This window comes from Eumetopias jubatus, unplaced genomic scaffold (assembly GCF_037043125.1).
Source record: "Eumetopias jubatus isolate StellerSeaLion01/CBP00866 unplaced genomic scaffold, mEumJub1_p1.0 scaffold_4, whole genome shotgun sequence".
NCBI classification, from domain to species: Eukaryota; Metazoa; Chordata; class Mammalia; order Carnivora; family Otariidae; genus Eumetopias; species Eumetopias jubatus.
This window is the reverse complement of record NW_028274810.1, coordinates 160,096,931-160,114,949: the sequence shown is the minus strand read 5'-3', so window position 1 is coordinate 160,114,949 and position 18,019 is coordinate 160,096,931. Positions and strand designations below refer to the sequence as shown.

The following is an 18,019-nucleotide window of genomic DNA, read 5'->3' as shown; positions in this document are numbered from 1 at the left end:
TACAACTGGTCTCCAAAAGGAGCCTGCAGATATTTCTTAGTTAAATCTCACCTCTGTGGTTGTTAGTGTGACCTTGTCATATAGAAGATCAAAAGTTATTGAGTGACCCCCTCAAAATCGACTTCCTTAATTGCCACCTTCAACCAACTCTAGCTGTACTCAGCGGACCGGTTAAAATTGACAGAGTAAAAACTTTCAAGTTAGAGATCCTCTAGCTAATTAAAATAATTTAAGAGACTCTTTTATAAGCTAGGATTAATAATATATGTAGAATTTTATTGAACTATTGACTATTTTTTCCCTGAGACAAGATATTTCTAAGTTCTTTCACTAATGCTTATATCTTCCTTTTAAAACTAAACAACCCTAATTAAAGCCTAACACTAGATAGAGACAAGTGCACAAATCCTATGTGTACAGGTTGATAAAATATGACATGAACTCACACATGTAATCATCTTCCAGGTAGAAAACTTTGCCAGCACGCTGAAGCCCCCTCATGCCCTTCCCAATGGCTCTTCCTTCTCTCCTCCCCAAAAGAAACCATTCTCTTGGCTTCTAACACCATAGATTAGTTTTATTTATTTTTGGATTTTTTAAATAAAGATTTTATTTATTTATTTGACAGAGACACAGTGAGAGAGGGAACACAAGCTGGGGGAGTGGGAGAGGGAGAAGCAGGCTTCCCACGGAGCAGGGAGCCTGATGCGGGCTTGATCCCAGGACCCTGGGATCGTGACCTGAGCCAAAGGCAGACACTTAACGACTGAGCCACCCAGGCGCCCCTATTTTTGGATGTTTTTATAAGTAGATATTCAGGTTCTTAATCTGTGGGGATTCTTTCACTCAACATTATGTTTAAGAAATGTCATCCAAGTGGTTCCAAGTAGCTGTAATTTCATTTTCATTGCTGAATGCTGTTCCATTGTATGACTATACCACACTAAAAAATCCGGTCTGCTGTTCATGAAAATCTGAGTTATTTCCATTATGGGGGCTATTGCAAATATCACTACCATGAACAGTTTTGCACATGTCTCTTGGTATAAATGTTCAGTTCAGTAGGTAATTACAAACAGATTTCCAAAGTGGTTGTACTAATTTACAATCTTATCAGCTGTGAATGAGGATTCCTATTTTACATTAGTCCTAATTTTTGATGTTTGCTAGTAAGGTTGGGAGCTCAGAGGAAACATCATCCTTGCCCAGATGCAGCATAATTGCATTTGCAGGTAACTAAGCCGTCTTCTTGGTCTTTTCTCATTATGACCTACTCCCTGGCTGTAACTGTTCACGCTGTAGCTGAAAGGGTTTGCTGTGACCTGAGACAATTTAATAACATATGGCAGGGTACCAGTATGATGATCTCATGTGTGAGTAACCATTTTAAAATTATCTTAGTAAATTGTTGTTGATTCATTGGCCTGAAAAGAGCAATGTCAAAGCAAGCCATTCAGAGGGTGAGGCACTAAGCCTGGACATTTTGCTAAGATGAACACTGAGGTCTCCCTAATGTATCTTCTGTTTATCATAGTGTTTGGATGAAAGTTCTGAAGATACCAGAACTTTTGCAATACATTACTACAGAAGGTAGCATTAATTAAACTGACAAAAGGTGCCTAAAACTTCTGACCCATTCCTTTTAAGTAGGTCAAACCCTTTTATTAAAGTTCCTTATAAACCCTAATAATCTTAATTCAGAAATTCTTATAAACTATACCTACTTTTTACTCAGTTAAGAGAAAACCTGTGAGAGATGATCATTTACCTTAAATGATCCCTGGGGCCAGGAACAATTCCAGAAATAAATTTTCAAACTGAAATGTCTGTTACTTTAACTTGTCTTTGAAAAGCTGAGTGAGACTTTGGAGATGGTGTGGAGAAGAAAGGAGAATCACCTTCTTGAATTTATTTGTAAGTAATGTATATGCATATATAATTTTTCTTCTTGCTGATGGTAAGGAGAAACTGAATGAGCAAGTTAAACTTGTAGCCTTCAAAGAGAACCTCCCCTTCTTGCCCCATACACCTTAAGTAGGTGAAGAAGAAAAGGAGATGTCATCTCTGAATAATAAATGGAAGACAAAGAGAGACTTAATCTCCACGGTATTTCCAGTACCCAAAGTTTCTTTAACCACAAAGTCCATTCCCAACCTCTTGATTGTCTTTTTTTTTTTTTAATTACACGAATGGTCACTAATTTCCAATACATCATCAATGTTCTTCATCACCTTTTCTTCAGCCCATGGAGTCATGTGCAGAATGATGGAATCATCAAGGGTCTGGTGATAGTAAAAACAAATAAACACACTCAGTAACCTAGTAGTGAGGTTTTCATGTTCAAATCTACTCACGCTGTCTTCGTGCCATTTGTTTTCAGTGGCATCCAGTTGACTTAATTGATTTAGATAATAGATTGAGCATAGACCCTGGCAATTTTTTCAAGAAATAGCAGAAATCCTTTGCAGATGAGGAAAGAAAAAGGAAAACAAGAGTCGGGTTAAGGAAGGAGGAGGAAATATGGGGCAAAAGAGAGTGCCTCTTGCACAAGCGTAAGTCAATACAGCTGGGACTGGTGGGTGTTAAGAAGGGCCTCCTCCTTGTTCAGGCAAAGAGCAGCTTCCTCCTGTCCTTCAGCTTCTGTGCAGATTGAAACACCTCCATCAGGAAAGGAGGAGACTTCTCAACTATCCTTCTGCCTCTGAGAGGCTACTCTGACTGCCTTAGAGTTGGGGAAGAGAGGAAAAAGAAAGGGTGGGAAAAGTCTTATTTGACTGGAATGGTTCCATTTGAAACTTATTTACATCTGAATAATAAAGTTAAATATATCTGAAATTTATTTTGCACTTAGTAGATATTTGAAGCTGACTTGTGTGTGTGTGTGTGTGTGTGTGTGTGTGTGTGTGAGCTGTTACTGTGGATCTCATGTGTGAATAACCACCCCCTCTCCACTCCCCCAATCACTGAAAATTTCTCCCTGGCAGTTTCCTTGACTGCAGGAACTTTTCCATCTCTCTACTTATAACGCCCCCTTCAGCAAGATCTTGCTGGGCAGAGGGGGCTGAGCAGTAAGAATAAAGGTTATATTATGAAATTTGCTCAGGAGTCTGAGTCTGAAAACAGTCAATAGCATGAATTTTAATTTTCAACCATTATACTATACCCTTAAATTAGATGACAGATGATCAAAAGACATAGTTAGGGTTTTTTGTTGTTATTGTCAAAGCAGCTTTCTTTCTAGATTGTTAAAGATATGAAATTAATACGTATGTGCTTGAAACTTGATTTACTCTCTTCTCCTTTTACAGTGAGAATACACAAATCTAAGTTTATACAGTTATTTTATAGCAGAGTAAGTTCTAGGAAGAGGGTCTCCTACATCCTAGGCCACTGTTCTTTCAACATTGTGCCTTTAGGGTGGATAGTTAATAAAATGATTGTTTTATGAGAGATGCTAGTGTTTCTTTGCCTGGCGTATCTTAAAGTATTGAAGGGTGGTTATGATAGAGACAAAAGCTGCTCTAGCTCAATTCTTAAATAATCTTTTTAAGATAATCTTTTTTCAGTTTAAGTGAAGACACAGGACAATTGAGGCCACAGAGATCATGACATTTTTTTTTGAAGAAGTTTAACTAAAGAACCCAGAAGTTCCTGTTACAGCTTGGATAGTGAGCAAATTGTGTCCATCATCTGTTTATATGACACATTGTCATGATATATGGTTTTCCTGAGGAACAAAGGTGGAGGCCAAGCACCTGCATAATTAATTATAGTGTTAAATTCTCCATAGCTAAAATCCATACACTAGGATTGCTGTAATCATCAATTCATAGACCAAATATGATTGATAGAAATAATTTAATTTTTAGGCCAACCCTCTTACCTTATTTTTCATTTGAATATTTCTCCCTATAAAGTATTTTTTAATACTTAAATAATTACAGAATATATTTGGAATTCTTGGCAATCCTATGATTTGGGATTATGTTATTTCTTACTATGGAAAGACTTTATTCAGGTACCAACTGCAGTTAGATTATGCAAATATTCTAATTACGTAGAGTGGAAATGATTCTTTTTTAGAATGTTTTGTAATAGTCCTGCTAAACAGCTTCAGTACATTATTTGGTCCTTCCTAGCCTCTAAGCTTATTCGAAATTGAAAAGGGAGTTATTCTTTTTCACTATTATTTTTGCTATAACTCATACCGCTCTCCCTCTCTCCCTCCCTCCCTCCCTCTCCCTATGTTTCTTTCTCTGTCTCCTTATCTCTCTCTCTCTCTCTCTATATATATATACATGCACTCATATACATACGCATGCATACATACTTAAAGAGTTTTATTTATAGTTCTCTCAGGTCTTTTATATATAATACATTTGGGTATACAGATGAAATATCATCATCAAATACTTATAGGCCTTATAAACCTATGGAAGGATAAGTGAGCAAAAATTCTGTTATTTCAGTCAATCAGAGAAAGACATGTATCATATGACCTCACTGATATGAGGAATTCTTAATGCCAGGAAACAAACTGAGGGTTGCTGGAGTGGTGGGGGGTGCGAGGGATTGGGTGGCTGGGTGATAGATATTGGGGAGGGTATGTGCTATGGTGAGCGCTGTGAATTGTGCAAGACTGTTGAATCATAGATCTGTACCTCTGAAACAAATAATGCAATATATGTTAAGAAAAAAAAAAAGAAGATAGCAGGAGGGGAAGAATGAAGGGGAGTAAGTCGGAGGGGGAGATGAACCATGAGAGACAATGGACTCTGAGAAACAAACTGAGGGTTCTAGAGGGGAGGGGGGTGGGGGGATGGGTTAGCCTGGTGATGGGTATTAAAGAGGGCACATTCTGCGTGGAGCACTGGGTGTTATGCACAAACAATGAATCATGGAACACTACATCAAAAACTAATGATGTAATGTATGGTGATTTACATAACAATAAAAAATTATTAAAAAAATAAATAAAAATTCTGTTATTTCAGAGGGTCAAGCTAAGACCAATAGCTAGAAATTACTGGAAGCAGATTTCAGCACAGTAGAGATTATGGCTTTCTCCCAATCAGAACCATTAGAACATAGAAAGGGCTTCTTGGGGAGGAAGCGAGGCCTCTATCACCCGAAGGATTTAAGTAGAGACTCGTTTCATTTGTATTGAGAGAAACTTAATAGGCTTTAGTTGAAGTAGAAGACCTCTATAATTCCTCCGAATTCTAGGATTTTAAGATTTCTCTTTAGTTCTGAATCCAAGTCCCAAATGTATATTCAGAAATGAAACTATGTAACTTTAAATTATTTGCTAATAATATGTATGCTCAAGCCACAACTAATTGGGCCAAGATCAGGTGTGACCAGGAATTACTGCCAAAATGTGCAATTAAAAATTATACAACTTGGGTGTGGACACCAGAGATCAAGTTTTACTTCTGAATAAGTAAGTGCTAGTGACTTCAACTAGCTCGGTTCCCTAGGAGCACAGAGGACTTAAGGCTTTCGGTTGAGAAAGATCAGTGTGTGAGAAAGAACTAGAGCTTTGCCCTATGAAATGAGAGGCTGCGGCCGGCCACTAGCTCAGTAAAGCTTAAAGCAAAAGGAAACCTGTTACATTTTTCACAAGGTTTAGTGTCACTCACTATTCATGTTTATTGGAAAGTGATAAATGAAGGGTTTGTTGAATTCTGAAGTGATTTTTTATTTTAATTATGAGTCATATCCCCACTTGCTTTCAAGTGAAATACTAGATAGTTATGATTTTCCGTTCCATAATGGAACCAAACTTTCGTTTCAGTAAATATACATCAGGAATGGTTATGCCAACCAAAATGCAAAACTATAATACAATGGAAAGGCAGTCAATTAAAACAATACTTTTTTCATACAGTAAATGACATAAATAACTTTCATATAGTAAGTAACATTCAAAGAGACGCTGGTAAATGACATTCTTTCCTGTTTCTAGAAGCTTGGTACTCTTCTAGAGCAGTAGAAGAAAAGAGAGTTTCAGGATATATTTCAGTTTAAGGGGTTCTTTGCAAGACTGGTTTGGGTCTGCAGCTTCTAAGAGGATTCATTATGATACCTCTATCAGGTTTGTTGTTGTTTGGAGTGACTAGAGTTTTTACTACCTTGCATCATGTACTGATAACACAGCTGCAGACATGATACTATTTTATACCATGCAACCAATACAATAAAACTCGTCATAACAGAGCCACATGCTTCCCCCAGGAACCACATATAGTTTCTATTGAAAGATAGGGTGTCAGAACATGTGTGGTAAAATCATTAAGCTTTGCTTCTGAGTCTCTTCTCTCCAAAGGGCATATCAATGACACGAGAAAGGGGGCACAGCAGCATTTTCTGGTCCTTACCAATCAGGCTGGGGTAGTGCAGAATCCCTGTTTTGACTTGTACACTGGCAGATTTTAGTTTGCAAGTTGTGTATCTCAGCATGCGCCACACAACCTCGGGGACAGCCAAGTGTCAGTTTATTCCCAAGTTCATGGTGAGGAACTCACTCTAAAACACAGGGTGAGCTGGGTAGCGATGTGGGTTGCATCACAGTATTTCTCAGACAAGATCTTTCTAATCTGCTGATTAGACGGTGGCTTTGTGGCATTTGGCACATTCGTTTTAAACAGGATGTATCCATTTAGTACACCCACCTGGTTCCTGCCGAAGAGATGACCTGTTGAGACAAACAAAACTCTAGAGTTTCCAGGATACAATTGAAAGCAATAAGACTATGTATCCCCTCCCCACCAAAAAGACTGTGTGGTATCTTCCTGGAAAATTCACTGAATATTATAAAGATAAAATGAATTTAGCTGACATTTTCAAAGACATTTAATACCTGGGTATTTCCAGAATGTGCTGAATTAAAACAAAGGATTTTTTTTTTTTTTTAAAAAGGCAGTTCCTTAGCTGGTGTAAGCTTAGGTTAACAAACTCCTTGAAGACAAGGGCTAAAAGTCATTCCACATAATTATTAGGTGGTCTGAAATTGTAGTCTGAATTGAATCAAAAGAATCTGTCTTGTGTCGACAGCTCCGCTAGCCCTTCATTTGTGGGTAAGCAGAGCAGTCCACATATGACATATTTGCATAATGCCATGTGAGTAGGGAAAGATTGACTATGGCCCTATAGCACTTTTTCCCTCCTGTAAAGCAAACTTCAGATTTTTTCATTAGACGATACTAGAGTGCCATGATAATGCTGTACTTGAAACTTAGGCTTTGGAGCTGCCTGACAGATAAGAGTTAAATCTCACAACTCTTCACCCAACATCATTCAATCTGATTTACATGGAGTGAAAGAGAGCACTATTTGTAATCACACCAGGACAGCACCATACCTTGGCTATGCAAAAAACAGTGCGCTCAGTTCTGCTAGCCTACCAAAGCAGAAAGGCCATTAGGAACCCCGGCTTTGTCCTGGTACATTAACTATGTAACTATCTGCAAAGTAGGGGACAACATTTGAGATTTGTAGCACAAATATTCTTTATCCCATCTTCTAAATTAGACCCAAACCAAGATCATGGTTGCCCTCAATGGTAACACCCACCTGGCCTTCCAGTCCTGTATGGAACCACAGTGTTCAGCCAACCCAGAAAACAGAATGTGGTTCATTGGAAACTCAGACTGGTTTCTCATTATTTGTTAGTTTGTGAGTCACTCAATTGAGAAACTCTTGCTGTAAAAGGAGGAATGCAGGAATAGAAGAGTGAGGACAGCACAGGAAAATGCATGAGAGCAAAATAAACCTTTCACTACATGCTGTTGGATTTGTATCTTTAAGCATGGTCAACGCAGAAGTGAGCCAGTGAACAAAGAGTGTCCTACGGTGTTTACAGGTGGACAAACAAAGGGATCCATCCTGCCTCTTGGCTCCTTTAGAGGAGTGCACAGAACCAGCTTGATGCTGTTTTTGTGATACTGTGCATGTCTTTGAGGGATTTAGAGTAGCTCTTCCCACCACCAAGTAAAGAGCATGAGAGTTAGGATTGAGAAAGTGTCTTCGGTCAGATTTAGGTAGGTTACTAAATTCTGATGATTTGTCTTAAAAGCTAATTCAGACGAAAGAAAGCGATGGGCCTGACCCATCAGGACAAATAGCTTAGAAAGAAGCAACCCTGTGGTTTTGTAGATTTGACTTTAAAAATCTAGTCTTATGGATAACTATTAATAAAGAGAAATGATTAAATAGTGTTAAGAGTCTGGGGGGGAAACCTTAAATCACAGAATATTACATGGAAAGTGAGACTGAAAAATGGGAAAGTATAATCTGCAAAAAAGAATTTGGCCTCTTCCAGTGGAAAAAAATCTAATCTGGAGGATTTTTGCTTTTGCAGTTTTTAAAGGGCAGAAGTACCCTTTATGAATTTGTCCGTGTGCTTGGAGCTGGGCCAGCCCCAGACTTTGTACATAATATAATGTATATTGGGAGCACCAATTTTGCTGGAGGTGAGCTTGAGGTGGTTAAGGTTGCTCAGGGATTTGTTTTGAGACCATGTTACCTGATAAGCACAGTGTTTTAACTAACATTTTGTGCTTATTGCAGGTGGCTTGACAAGTCTCTTCCCGCTGCATTTCAAGATGTCCCCTTACATGTTGTTTTAGACCTGGAACACTTTGAATACCACCCACATGAGGCATGAAAGGGCTACATATTTCTGAAATCTGTTGCCATGAGCTAATGATTTTCTCTCTATTCTCACATCCAGTTAATTTACCAAGCGCATAGTTATGATGAATTATTTAGGCAACTGGAAACATTTTGTTTTGTTTTGTTTTAAGATTTTACTTATTTGAGAGAGAGAGAGAGAGAGAGCGAGCACAGAAGAGAGGGAGAACCAGGCTCCCCGCTCAGCGGGGAGTCCAATGCGGGGCTCAGTCCCTGGACCCTTGGATCATGACCTGAGCCGAAGGCAGCTGCTTAACCAACTGAGCCATCCATGTGCCCCAGCAATTGGAAAGTTCTAACGGCTATCCATTTGCAGACATGTTGGGAGGAATCAAACTGCTTTAAGTAGAAGGACAAAACTCATAAAATAACTCGATTTTTATAAATGCTTTAATGAGAAATAATCTTATTACCAAAAACAAAAGAAAACAACCTTCCATTGATAAATGGTAGCTTGTTGTGGCTGGATACACTGAAGGATTTAAAACTTGACCTTATACTCGTCTGGGAAGTTTTGCTGCTACAGACAACTGACAAGATGCAGATCCATGCTCTATCCACTTACTAGGATTTTCTTTTGGAACGGATTCCAAATGGGATTTTCTTTTCTTTTCTTTTTTTTTTTAAAGATTTAATTTTATTTATTTGCGAGAGTGAGAATGAGAGAGAGAGAGAGAACACATGAGAGGAGAAGGGTCAGAGGGAGAAGCAGACTCCTTGCTAAGCAGGGAGCTGGATGCGGGACTCAATCCCAGGACTCCAGATCATGACCCGAGCTGAAGGCAGTTACTTAACCAACTGAGCCACCTAGGCGCCCCCAAATGGGATTTTCTTAAGGAAGATCTGGTTTTAAGCAGGGTGTACACAGCATGAGTGAGAAAGACATGGAAGAATGAGGGCAAAAAACAAAACAAAACAAAAACAAAACAAAAAAAAACTGGCTATAAAATTTAAGAGAGAAACTAGATTTAAAATGACATAGTATCCACCCTCCCTGCCCCCTTTGAAGTCTTCTGTCACACTTTCCGGTGAACAGACAGAAAAATAGCTGCCTCAGGTTAATTAGAAAAAAAGTCCAAATGTTCAGTAAGATAATTTTTGGAGTGAGTTTGTTCAGTTTCCTGTCTTTTCCATATTTTTTTTTACATTTTTATGAGGATATAATCAGACATCCTTATCCAGGGAAGTGAAAGTCACCCTGATGTGTCAAAGCCATATGCAAGTTCTTACATACTTTACAGCTTTGCTATTCAAAGCCTGGTTCCCAAACCAGTAACACTAGCTTCACCTGGGAGTTTGCAAGAAATGCATGATCTTGTGCCCCGCTATGGAAACTGCAGAATCTGCATTTTAACAAGATCCCCAGGTAATTTGTTTGCACACTAAACTTTGAGAGGTATTGCTTTATAGTGTTCACTTTGCCCCGCCTCCTTTTTTGCTTAATCTGCACATGTACCAAGAAAAGACTCAGTTGTCTGAACATGGATTGCTTTGTGTATTCTCTCCAGTGACTGATTTAATGTGATGTTCTTTCTCTACCAGCTGCATACTTCCCGGTCAACAACGCTTATGGTCCTTAGGAAATGATTATGTACTACAGTCAGTTTTGTGGAAGGCAGATTTAGCTATACAAACTGTAACTAGGAAGTTGTCTTTAAATAAAATTAAACAATACACACCAAACTTATGTGTGAGTTTGTGGAATAGGAAGCTGACCGACTACTAACATTCATCAAAGGAAAGTGAAGAGAAATATTCCGCTTTACCACTAGGTGGAAATAGAGTAATTTTGAGTATATTTTTCAGGGCCATGAACTACTAGAGGAGATAAGCTGAAAGGGACCTAAAAAATCATTTGCTGTAATTCTTATCTTCTTAATTTCATTGATGAGAAAACTGAGTTTTTGGAGATATTAAGTAAAATTGCATCTGTCTTACAAATGGTGGTCTTCTAGAGCTACGGAGGGGGAGAGCTGCTGGTAAGTTTTGATTCTTCAACCATTTTCATCTATATGAATAACGTGTCATTATCCTCCAGCATGAAGGGAAGACAGGATGTAACACCTAAACTAATGACCAGCACAGTGACTTAAATTTGTAAGGATTCGTTTAGAATAAAACTATTTTTCCTTGTCCCTGTATTATAACATAATTAATCTCAGTCAAGTAATAATTCTCCCTTTTTCCATTGAAGAGCTACTTAACCATCCCATAAAGTCATACAAAGAGTTTAATCAGATTTGTTTTTACAACATTTTTGGTTTTTACGTTTCATATTGGGTTCAAGTTAAGTGGCCTAGAACAGAACTTCAGTTAGCAGGTTAAGGAAATACTTCATGTTTTTCAGAACTTGAAATCCATTCCCATTATTTTTAAGAAAGGAAGGGAATCTGAATTCAGAGCTTGAGGGATGTTAGAAATAATCTACTACAATGTCTTTCCATATATATCTCACAGATGAGAAGTACCAGAGCACAAGGGATGAAGTGTGTCGCCCACAGCAGCAAAGCCATCTCCATGCCCTTCTTCTTTGCTCCAGGAGAGACTCTAGCAGGTAATTTGGCCTATATCTTTCTGTTGTTTGTGGTGTGTATTAACCACAAAAGGATTATTTCCACTCATTACATCAAAGAGGGTGTTTAAAAGTTGACTTTTAGGGGCACCCGGTGGCTCAGTTGGTTAAGCATCTGCCTTCAGCTTAGGTCATGATCTCGGGGTCCTGGGATCGAGCCCCACACAGGGCTACCTGGTCAGCAGGGAGTCTGCTTCTCCCTCTGACCCTCCCCCCTCTCTTGCTCTGTCTCTCACTCTCTCTCTCAAATAAATAAAATCTTTTAAAAAATAAAAAAAATAAAAGTTAACTTTTAGTAACACCTCTGGTATAAAAACTATTTCTTAAGTACTTATGTATTTAGTACCATAGTGCCATTTCCCTTTTGATATTTCTGTGACATGGTTGATTATGATCACCTAAAAATTAGTATTCCAGTACAGAGTCCTGACTATTATTACCATGTTCTATACAAACATGGATAAAACATGTTGAATCAGCACATTAAGTCCAAACACACAGTAGCTGCCTGTCTAGGAGGCTGGGGCAGCAGGCTGTCCTAAGTGTCTAAAAGCTAGCCCTTGCATCACTGAGCAAATGACATACTTAGCTGCCTTCAGAACTTGAACATTTTCTCAGCGGTAGAGCCTCAAGTGTGGGACATCGGGCTCTTTTTTTTTTTTTTTTTAGGTTTTATTTATTTATTTGAGAGAGAGGGAGAGAGGGAGAGAGAGCACAAGCAGGGAGCCCAATGTGGGGCTTGATCCCAAGACCCTGAGATCATGACCTGAGCTGAAGGCAGACGCTTAACCAACTTGAGCCAGCCAGGCGCCCCGCCACATGGGCTCTTAATGGCACAACTCTACGGCCTGAGTCCCTCACTATTAAAATGGTACCACAAGAAAAACTGGGGTGACCCTAAAATTAGGGCAGGAATTTGAAATAAAAAAGATATAGTGCAGGGGAGTAAATGTCCTGAGGCATGATGGGAAATGACCAACCTCAGATTTCAGTTTGTTGAGGATGGAACGTGAACCAGTGTCTTGGTATGTATGGTTCAGGAGATTGTAGCCTCTGCTCTTAGCTCCTTGAGTACAGTGAGCTAGAGGCAACCAGGTGTGGTCCTGTTTCACAAGGTCTGACGGGAGGACTGGACAGGGATTCTGGTTCTACCACTTTGCGAACATTCCCTGCCTCATGTCCTCTTTCAAAAAATTGGGAAACCACTAGCAAAAATTTAGTGTAACTCAGAGTTAATGGATAGAAAGTGCATAGGAAGCACAGCATCTAGCACAAATGAACCTTGTCTCATCTCATCTCACCATCTAGCTCAGTAAATGAACCTTATCTCCATCAAGGCAGCTGGCCTCTCTGTGTGGCAACTTTCTCACCTCATCCCAGCTCACTCCCACAGGGACCTGGGATCACCCGGTAAGATACTGTGACAAGTACACTTTGAAAAGTGTAATACTTTACACAACAAATACAGGGTATCATTATAATGAAAGGCAAAGAGGAAAGTGCTGGAGTCTAAATACTTGGGAGTCTGAGAAGAAACTATGAAGGGCTCACTCAACTAGGAAGGTAAACGAATAACATATTCTTGATGGGTACATTTAATAGCAATGACGGTCACTTAAACTGAAACTTCTTGAGGAGTTTTAGTTTGGAAACCGAAATCTTCCCCTACCCTGTGCCTTCTGATAAAATCATCTAACTCAAATCAGGTACATACTGGCCCTGAGGCCCTAATTGGACAGGGGTGGAGGAGGGAGTTGAGGAGAGAGGTGGGGGGGGTGTCCTGAAGGTGGGGAGATCAGGTTCTCTCAGGAAGGTACGGGATGTGGATTAGTCCACTGACTAGAAGCGGAGATGAAGGAGGCCAAGAAGTCCATCAGCCAAACGACCACGGATCAATCAATTCCTGCCCCCAAGCCCAACAAGGGCTAGTCGATTCGTTGGGAGTATTTCGAAGGAAAAAGAGTGGTGGCTTGGAGGTAGAACGGTGGGGCGCTGGAGAGGTGGGGCCCCTCCAGCTTCAGGCGCTGGCGTCTGGGGCGGCGTGGGGCGCGCGGGACAAGTCCCCGCCTGTAGGAAGCGCTGGGCGGGGGGAGCTCCCCCAACCTCCCGCCGTCCCGGGGCAGGTGGAACGGGTTCGCGCCTCGCGGCCTAGGGAGAGAGGCTCTGGGGGCGTGCGGGGGGGCGGGGCGGGGGCCGGGCGAGGCGCGTCTCTCATTGGCCTCTCGGAACCGCCCGGCGCGCGCCGCGTTTATAAAGCAGCCAGGGGCGCCGGCTGGTCGGAAGCCACGCTCCCGACGCCCCACTCTGCCCTGCTCGCTAGGCCCGCCGGCCCGCGCCCACCATGGCCACCATTCAGCAGCTGGTAGGAAGATGGCGCTTAGTGGAAAGCAAAGGCTTTGACGAATACATGAAGGAAGTAGGTGAGGCTCCCGGCCAAGCGGCGCCTGTAACGTGGCGAGGGTGTGTGTGTGTGTGTGTGTGTTCCTAGGTCCCCTTCAGCGTGCTGAGCTTGTGTGTGTGTGTGTGTGTGTGTGTATGTGTGTGTTGCTAGGTCCCCTTCAGAGTGCTGAGCTTGTGTGTGTGTGTGTGTGTGTGTGTCTGTTCCTAGGTCCCCTTCAGCGTGCTGAGCTTGTGTGTGTGTGTGTGTGTGTGTGTGTGTGTGTGTCTGTTCCTAGGTCCCCTTCAGCGTGCTGAGCTTGTGTGTGTGTGTGTGTGTGTGTGTGTGTGTCTGTTCCTAGGTCCCCTTCAGCGTGCTGAGCTTGTGTGTGTGTGTGTGTGTGTGTGTGTGTGTCTGTTCCTAGGTCCCCTTCAGCGTGCTGAGCTCAGCGGCGGGGCATGCCCGGCTGTCTACCCCAAACCCCTGTACCCCCATCCATCTCCCTCCCTCCACCCCCCACCAGCACGTGGGCAAGCAGCCGGGAGAGCAGCTTGCGCTTGCCGCCCGCCTGCGGATTCTGAGATGTTCCGTCTCATGGGCCACCCAGCTCTCTTCAACTTTCCCCTAGCCCACGCGCAGCCACCCGCACCGCTTCCTGTCCTTTAGCGCACTCCTCTTCCTCCCACCCTAGGCTTCACTTCTTTCAACCCCATTCAGACAGCCCCCGTAACTTCCCCGATTTTTCTTTTCCCACCGTTCATCTTCCCTCCTCCTGCCGCCATCCTGCCTCTCCCACTCGCCCCATCGTGGCCGCACCCACTCCTTTCCCACCTTGCTCCCGCATTGCCTCATCTTTTGTTCCTAGATGGCGTGCGGGTCCCCTCTTCTCCACAGGGCGCAGTTTCCAGCAGAAACCCTTTAGAAGGTCTGAATGGGGCGACAGCTTCGGCTTTTCTTCTGCCCTCGGGCCGCCTCTCCCCGCGACCCGCAGGCCCTCCGCCCGCCCTCCCCGGGTGAGCCGGGCCCTTTGGTTTGGAGCAGCTCCCGGTGGAGCGTCGGGTTATCCTCGCCTCGCAGCCACAGAGCGGCGCTTAGAGGCGTGGCGCTGGCGACGCCGACCTTCTTTCTGCCGGCTGTCCCGCCTGAGCGCCGCGGCGGGCAGGTGACCTCTCCGAGGGCAACGGCGGGGCCTGCTGTGCCCACGGATGGCCACGTGCTGCTGCCCTGCCCTCTGCGTCTCGAGGGTGAGGGGCCTAGAGGCAGGGAGTGGGGTTTTCTTGGAAAACCGCAGAGCCCTCCTGTGGCTGCTGCTTTCCAACTGCACCCAAGATGGGGGGGGGGGGGGCCTGCAGAAGGCCCCCCACTGCTTAAAGCCTTTCAAAGCAATAGGAGTCTCTGTAGGAAGATTCCAGTTCTCTTCTCTCAAAATAGTACTTGATTCTCTGTTATTGTCCTTTTCTAAGCCAGTGACAATGATTGTATTCTGCTTGACACATTGGGTAGATTAGCAAACAAAAGTGGACCTTTGTCACAGGCCACTAGGAAGTGGGATGGAGTACTATAGCATGGATCTTCTCTGAAAAGGGGCTTCCAGCCCTAAGACAACTTCCGGGACCCTGAGGCTGCTTTAGAAGCTGCCCATCCCACAAATGTTAACATGACAGCTTTCTGGTGCAGAAGTTACTGCAAAGACCCTCTACTGAAACCTAGTCCCTGTGGCACTTCAGAAGCCCTCCTTCGTTAGCCTTTATCCAAGACAATGACAGGTGAAGGCTGGTTCTGTGGTGAATCTTGAGTGTATTTATGATACTGTGAGTCAAAGTAGAATGCAGTCTTTTTCTCTTTTTTTTTTTTTTTTGCACTATAAATCTAGATCAAGATAACTCTGGAAAAAGCCAATTACTGCACTCATAGCCAAGAAATGTCTGTGTGTGTTCACTTGTGTGAAGACCAAATAAAGAATGCTGTTCTCTGCCCTTTGAAAGTGAATGTGTTCATTGGGTGGTTTGTTTCCAGGGTTCTAGAGTCATGAAAGTTGTCAAGGCTCAATTCATTAGAGAGCAGTTGAGGTGTGGGAAGAGCAGAGCCCTGTATTTGTCCAAAGTGAGAATTAATAATGACTCATCTAACAACACGAGGCACCAGCCCCCACACTGGCAAAAGAGAAGGCACCAAGAGGACACTGCAAGCCTAGCTGAGTTTCTATCATCAACCCAGTTATTCTGCTTAGGTTGTAGTCTCGTCTGTGAAACCAGGATTTGGCCTAGATCTAAGTTTCCTTGTAAATGTTACCATTAGGGAGAAATACATAGATCATAATTAAATATGATATCAATATAGTAATTGAGTTCCACAGCTCTGAAATGCTTACTGTTTTTGGGGATAAAATGTTCCCAATTTATTAGCATCACGATTGTGCAGTTAACTCTTAAAACACCATGCTCTTTGAACTGAATTGATTTGGATTTTGTGTAGTTATTAGATATTTATCAAGAGCTTTGTATGTGTCAGACTGTGTGCTGGAGTCCTATAATACAATGTTTGGCAGAATTGAGTACATCCATTTTAGAAGTCCAGATTTCTTCCCTAACTTTCTGAGGGCCAGCATAGCATGGAGGCCAAGAGCTTAAGGTTTGGAGCCAGACTGCCCGCTCTGTTGGTTGCAGCTCCATCACTTCCTAGCTGAATGAGCTTGGGTAAGTTACTGCAGTGCCTCATTTTCTGATCTTGTAAAATGGATGCTATCTACCTCTCACACAGTTGTTGCAAGGCTTCCATTAATTCATATATTTAAGTGCTGGCACATGGTAAGCGCTGCGTATGTGTCTACCCTTGTTATTGAGAAGCGAATAAGTGAAATATGTACCACACAGTAACTGCAATCGAATTACTGCATTTATTATGTAAACTATAGCTTTGGTTTTCCTGTTAGTTAACATGATAAACCATTCTACAGGAGTGGGAATGGCTCTGCGAAAAGTGGGTGCAATGGCCAAACCAGATTGTGTCATCTCTTCTGACGGCAAAAACCTCACCATAAAAACTGAGAGCACTTTGAAAACAACACAGTTTTCATGTAACCTGGGAGAGAAGTTTGAAGAAACTACAGCTGATGGCAGAAAAACTGAGGTCAGTCATAACTTAACAAAATCACGGAAGCTTGTAGAATGAAATACAATAGATTGTATTAATAATATTCTTACTGTTTATAGGCAAAACTTAATGAAAAAGTAAAATTATCTGATGAATTGAGTTTGACCAATTAGTGAAAGTACCAACTTCGTAACTCAGTCACTATTTGGGGAAAAATAGTTTAAGGAGCATGAGAGAGAATAAGTGTCTCTTATATGAGGGTCTAGATTGAAAAGCATAAACTATATTATTAAAATTGGTATGGGTTAATGAAGTGGACCCAGAAAGGAAAAGATGAAAAAATGTTGATTAAGGAAGTTATGAGCCATGGCATCTCTCTGGTAACATACTTTGGAAGATTAAAAAGTGTATTTTTGCAGACTGTCTGCAACTTCACAGACGGTGCGTTGGTTCAACATCAGGAATGGGATGGGAAGGAAAGCACAATCACAAGAAAATTGGAAAATGGGAAATTAGTGGTGGTAAGTGCCAAACTTCTTATGTCTTATTAGGCTTTTGTTTGCATTCAGAGTTCACGTAACTGCTCAATATCACTGATCATGAACATGAGAACTAGGTTTGGGTAGAAAAAAATTGTAAAATAGCAAGGTAAACATGTAGCACAGTATGTACCTGGAGCTGGTTTTAGTTTATGCTCACTACTGCATTACAGTAAAATCATGGGCAAGCCACTGAACTCCCTTCTTGGACATGCATCTTTCCATTTCTTTAAAATAAGGAACAACATTTGCAGTGCTCAAATGAATACTTAGATTTTGCAAATCAATACTTTAGTTTGCAGTAAAGCATATACATGTCATAAGCAAAATAACAGGTTCTAGCTTTTCAAACCCAGGAATTCTAAAATTCATTTTCTCCATCTATGAAGTAGATTACAAAGTTTTGTAGGATGCTGATCCTAGTATTTAACTACTACCATTGCTCTACGATGCAAGATTAACCTAATTCTTTAATATCGTTCTTTCTTCTAGGAATGCATCATGAATAATGTCACCTGTACTCGGGTCTATGAAAAAGTAGAGTAAAAATTCCATCATCATTGTGGACAGGAATTAGCTGTGAGGATGAACAAGCTCAGTTCAATGAGCAAATCTCCATACTGCTTTTTTTTTCATTACTGTGTTCAATTATCTTTATCACAAACATTTTACATGCATCTATTTCAAAGTGTTGATTTAATTAGGATTATCCCTTTGGTTAGTAAATAAATTTGTGCTATGCCA

At 41.6% G+C, this 18,019-nt stretch overlaps 1 protein-coding gene and 1 long non-coding RNA gene across 3 annotated transcripts in view; one reads left to right on the top strand and one right to left on the bottom strand.

Annotated features, from left to right (window-relative positions):
* Nucleotides 1-14,887, bottom strand: part of LOC148164627 (uncharacterized) — a 27,562-nt gene extending 12,675 nt beyond the window's left edge. Inside the window, exons 1-3 of one of the 2 annotated variants that reach the window (XR_015768099.1) lie at nt 14,475-14,887; nt 6,381-6,697; nt 1,769-2,282 (exon numbers count right to left, since the gene is read on the bottom strand). This is a non-coding gene — a long non-coding RNA (uncharacterized LOC148164627). Of the gene's footprint in view, nt 1-556; nt 2,283-6,380; nt 6,698-14,474 lie in introns of those variants that run through there. The other variant, XR_015768098.1, reaches the window with a different exon arrangement.
* Nucleotides 13,527-18,019, top strand: FABP5 (fatty acid binding protein 5). Its single transcript, XM_028110262.2, has 4 exons — nt 13,527-13,686; nt 16,600-16,772; nt 17,156-17,257; nt 17,768-18,019. Exons 1-4 carry the CDS (start codon nt 13,608-13,610, stop codon nt 17,819-17,821), a joined length of 408 nt encoding a protein of 135 aa, XP_027966063.1. The 5' UTR covers nt 13,527-13,607; the 3' UTR covers nt 17,822-18,019.

Coding starts and splice junctions, on each gene's coding strand:
- FABP5 (XM_028110262.2), top strand. CDS start 13,608: ATGGCCACCATTCAGCAGCTGGTAGGAAGATGGCGCTTAGTGGAAAGC. Junction 16,773..17,155: donor CTGATGGCAGAAAAACTGAG/GTCAGTCATAAC, acceptor GTATTTTTGCAG/ACTGTCTGCAACTTCACAGA. Junction 17,258..17,767: donor AAAATGGGAAATTAGTGGTG/GTAAGTGCCAAA, acceptor TCTTTCTTCTAG/GAATGCATCATGAATAATGT.